This window comes from Engraulis encrasicolus, chromosome 14 (genome assembly GCF_034702125.1).
Source record: "Engraulis encrasicolus isolate BLACKSEA-1 chromosome 14, IST_EnEncr_1.0, whole genome shotgun sequence".
Classification (NCBI taxonomy): domain Eukaryota; kingdom Metazoa; phylum Chordata; class Actinopteri; order Clupeiformes; family Engraulidae; genus Engraulis; species Engraulis encrasicolus.
This window is the reverse complement of record NC_085870.1, coordinates 15,663,700-15,668,699: the sequence shown is the minus strand read 5'-3', so window position 1 is coordinate 15,668,699 and position 5,000 is coordinate 15,663,700. Positions and strand designations below refer to the sequence as shown.

Below are 5,000 nucleotides of genomic sequence, written 5' to 3'. Positions count from 1 at the left end.
AACGCCCTTTTGACCTTATCGTGACCTTGCCAACGCCCCCCTGAGTATTAAAAATTAAAATAGACAAGTACGAACAAATGGAAACTAAGCACCGCCCCGCCTCAGCTGTCTCCTTGTCAACGCCCCCCTAGGGCTCCCCAACTGTTGAGCAACACTGGTGAGAATAAGAGAATAAGAGAATAAGAGTGAGATAAAGCAGGCGGGTTCTTTTCCGGTATCCACTTTACGTCGTGTGAACGCCCCTTTAGGAGTCCTTTGATTAGGAGACCTTAGGAGTCTTGAGGTAAAGAATAAATGGAGTCCCCTTGTGCAAAAACCACGAAAAGAGAAAAGAAGGAGGGACAACGGCCATTTAGGGGACCAAATTTTGAGCACACGCTTTTACATTGAGTGGGCGTGTTTCGATTCCTCTTATTATATATCCAACCTCTTTGCTGGTGAGTTGGTCTGGTAGTACTGCATTACTGGAGCTCATGCTCAAAGGGACAGCAATCCCGTCCTCCTGTCCCAATGCTCTGTCTGTCTGCCACATTTCCCCCCTTTTTAAATCTGAGTAGCGAGTTCGTGAGGATGGCTTAGTACGGTGGCTGGCTCATCAGGCTATTGGGGTGCGCACATTCACAAAAACGATGATCCAGGATTCCAGGTGCCAGACAAAAGTGGTGGACAGTGTGATAAAGTGGTCCGCACACACAGGCTACACCTCTTAGCACTGTCAACGTCAAACACTGTGATGACCCTTTGACCCGTTAAGACGATTCTGAGAAAAAAAGTCCGCTGCACGACCAAGATTTCTTTTGCTCCCAATATTTTATTTTTTCGTGACGTTTCGGGTTTTACCCCTTCTTCAGCAGCGGACTTTTTTTCTCAGAATCGTCTAGTCACTTGTGGTCCTGCTCCCAGGTCAGACGTTTCTGTGGATGTGCAAGCTTTCTACCATTACCTCAATCTTTGACTCGTTAAGACACAGCGTTATAAAGTTGGTGTTACCAGCATGGCAATGGCCAAGTCATAGTGCATTACTAAAGGCCCTTTGTTATGTCATAGTGTTGTAGTACTGTGGTAGTTAACCTTTCAATGACTATTACAGCCACTGGAAGTACGGTGTGAATTAAGGGCAGGGTTCCCACGGGTAATGGAATTTCTGGAATATCATGGAATTTCATAAAAGTTTTTCCAGTCATGGAAAGTCGTGGAATTTTACCATTTTGCATGCACAGGCATGGAATATCATGGAATTTACCTTACACTTAAATTGCCTATATTTTACGTATTAAGAGGTTACAGTGTAAAACAAATGTTGAAAGACACTTACCAGGTGCTAGCTACTCGGTGAGTAGTTGGAAGTTTTTTTTCCGGATGGATCCACCTCAGCTTTCTTCTTTTATTTTTAGATTTCCAGTGAAAAGTCATGGATGGTTTGTTACCCTAACTGCATGTGCAATCCTCAGCACAACGGGTGTTTATGCTGTTTAGTTATCAGTGATATGAGTAAGGTTTGGTTACCAGTTGCCAAGATGCTCCATTCATAATGTTTATTAATTTTGACTCGTCAAAAGTGGGCGTGGCTACGCGGTGGGTAATAGCTAGTCAGGGTGACGTAAGCCTGCCCTGTTTTTTCAATTGGCCAGGCTTAGCCGTTTTGTTATTTTCATAAACTATAACAATAAAACGAAATAAAAAAAATCTTTCACATTAACACGACCAGGAAAACATATTATGAACTGTTATTACACATAATCATGCAAGAAGGTTTAAAAAGATTGGCATGGCCTCTTTAACAGTTGTGTAAAAGCAAAAACATTTTTGTTTGGTGTATAGCATTATTTCTTACTAGTTATACTAGAACGCTTCGGCAGAGACGGTTTGGTTTCACGCCGTAATGTGCAACATTCTAAAATGAAATGAGCCCACCTAAGACTGGCGATGGCTCTGCGTTGGCTCAAGGGGTGAAGACAATCTTATGTTTAATGTCCTTTCTTTTCACGGAAGTGGTCATGGAAATTCTGTTTTTTGGGTCTGGAAAGTCATGGAAAATCATGGAATGTTATATCTGAATTAGAGTGGGAACCCTGTAAGGGGCTACATCCCAATGCTGTCCTCTAACATACATACTGTATTGAGGGAATCCTGATCGTCAGAAGTCCTTTGTTTTCTATGAGAACAAGTGTGTGTCAGATATGAATAGTAGAATAACCTTCCGTATTGGGAGTTCACCTTCAAGAAGATTCAATGAAAATTGAAGCTCGGAGAAGTTCATGAAAGTGAGCTAAAAGTCCACCGAAGTTGGATACATTACACTTGGACACTTATCCCAAGTTGATTTCAACTGAGGAAAAACCTAACTGCAGCAAGCATAGGAAATGACAGGGTAAGTGCAAGAAAAATGCATGTAGGCGTAGAGAAAAATGCACACATGTATTCTGAAGTGAGGCAATCAGCTGTCCTTGGTTGCAGCTATTGTGAGAATCTAGGCCTCGTTTACCTCCCCAATACAATACAATATCCTATCTCCCCACTGTGATCAAAGTACAGCAAAGTCAACTTTGACCCAGTATGCATTTCAATAGTGTGGCCCTGTTTTCCTGCAGTGCACACCCAACCAGATACATGCAGCTTGCTGTGGCGCTATTGCAACATGTTGCATTGCCAACTTGAGGCTGTCTGCTGTTTGTCTGTTGTAACATTCTCATATTTGCAAGATATAAATCTATGTATCAATGGAAAGATCACTTATCAGAAATCACTAATCAAAGCTAATGTGCCCTGAGGCTGTCTTTTACATTGTTTCATTGTTATTTTATTATCGGCGTAGCATCAGTGAATTTCATTTGAATAGGTTGTGAAATGTTTAGATGATGATTAGCCATCTTTTTGTGTGAAGCTTGTCTCTATGCCATGGCTGGCTACTGCCTTTTCAGTGGAAGTCATCTGTCCACATTCCTTTGCTCCAAGTGAGAGTGTGGAGATTTTATAATTAAAGTCACTTGTGACAAGCAATGACTAAGCCCATGGAGCAAATATGTCCTCTCTGTGTCACAGAGGCGTGTCTTATGTACTGAATGCCTCTTGAGTTGGCCTAGTGTGGAAGCAGTGCTTTTTACAGGCCAACTTGTTTTTTTTATGTCGACTCAGTCTACTAAAATGTGTTTGTTACTGCTGTTGTGCTCGTTGCTAGGTGTTGAAAAAGCTGTTGCACGAATATAAAGCATTGTACTGCCCTTACCTCTCCCTACACCTCCACGCATGACTGCAGTGTCCTTGAGCAAGGCACCTAACCCCACTTTGCTCCAGGGACTGTAAACAATAGCTTGTAATATCCGTAAGTCACTTTGGATGAAAAAGCGTCAGCTAGGTGTAATGTAATGTAATGTAATAGTATGACTGTTTGATAGTGCCCTGTGGATGGCAAGGGTGTGTGTCTGGTTGGTTTGGGCCAAGTTCTGGTGGGAACGCAACCGTCAAGTTGCTTGATGAAGTCCAGTAGACAGAAACATTGCATTGAACTTTAGCAAATGAGGACGGTGTGTGGGAGTTTTGCTTTGAAACATTGATGACCCTGGGAATTTCGCACCTGCGAAAAGGAGGAGTGCAAGAAGACTTAAAAAAAGAACACTATTCTTCAGACACTTTTACACACACACACACACACTTACGCGCACACGCGCACGCATGCACGCATGCACGCATGCACGCATGCACACATGCACACATGCACGCACGCACACACATCTTTAGAGCTCCAAACATGTTTTGGCCACTGCTGAGTTGGACTGGCAATAAAGCATTCCTAATCTCAATGACTCACTGCCATGGGAACGACGAAGGGAGGTAGTCCCAGTACATAAACAACACACACACACACACACACACACACACACACACACACACACACACACACACACACACACACACACACACACACACACACACACAGTGCACACAGTACACGTACACACACACACACAGAGAAACAGACACACACGCACACACAATGCACACTGCACACGTACACGTACATAGACACACACACACACACACACACACACACACACACACACACACACACACACACACACACACACACACACAGACACAGGCTGTAGCTCTGAGTCGAGCCTGAATATGTGTCAGTCTAGTCAAGTACTGGCTAACTTCCCTCTTCAGATCGTTACTGTCTTTGGCTGTAGCCCCGGGTCTATTGAGGGACTTGGAGACAGCCAAAATGCCTCTGCTTCCTCTGCCAAGTATCAGGACACATCTCGGGTCACAGTGCATATGGGTTTTCACATACATGGCCCATTTACAGTAAAGCTTTAATATAATATTTTATAATTATAATATGAATCCTGAACAATCAGAATGAATAAATTAATAAAGACTGAATTAGAATAAGAAATGAATCAGAATAAAAAGTAATAATTCAAAAGAATAATTAAAAAACATTATAATGTGGTCAGTGTCTTAGAAATGTTTTTCACATGTAAATTTGTTGTTGTGTTCTGTGTGTTACAGGGATGCTCCACAGGTGAAGGGGTAAGTGTGTTTATTTTATATCATAGTTCAGTACTACAGTTTTGCTACAGTATACCAAACTGCACACATCACTTTTCTGCCAAGCATTACACATCATATCCACCTTAATACAAATTAAAAATAATTTGAAGTGCACGGCATAGACAATGTAACTGAAATACAAAGTACCACAAAGTTACTATAACTCTATAGTGTACAAACATTTAAATGTGGAAAATAATACATCATCATCACTGTCACCCTATAGAGTGCTAGTGTTACACTGTAGAGGGATACAAACTGCTTAGACCCTTAATTGATTTTAAACATTAGAGCCAACCGGTTATGGCTGAAGTGTGATAGAGTTAAGAGTCTGACCGTCATGTGTGATGGGTTGTTGTGTGTCTTTTTAAAATATTTTTTAGGGGCTTTTTATGCCTTTATTTGATAGGACAGTCTGAGATGGTGACAGGAAGCGAGTGGGA

General features: G+C 41.9%; 1 protein-coding gene across 2 annotated transcripts in view; it reads left to right on the top strand.

Moving 5' to 3' along the window:
- The window catches only part of stat2 (signal transducer and activator of transcription 2), a 28,597-nt gene that overhangs the window by 10,931 nt on the left and 12,666 nt on the right, over positions 1-5,000 (top strand). For both annotated transcript variants that reach the window (XM_063215062.1, XM_063215063.1), the window contains exon 12: positions 4,516-4,536. In XM_063215062.1, coding sequence (XP_063071132.1) covers positions 4,516-4,536 — 21 coding nt within the window. The remainder of the gene's footprint in view (positions 1-4,515; positions 4,537-5,000) is intronic.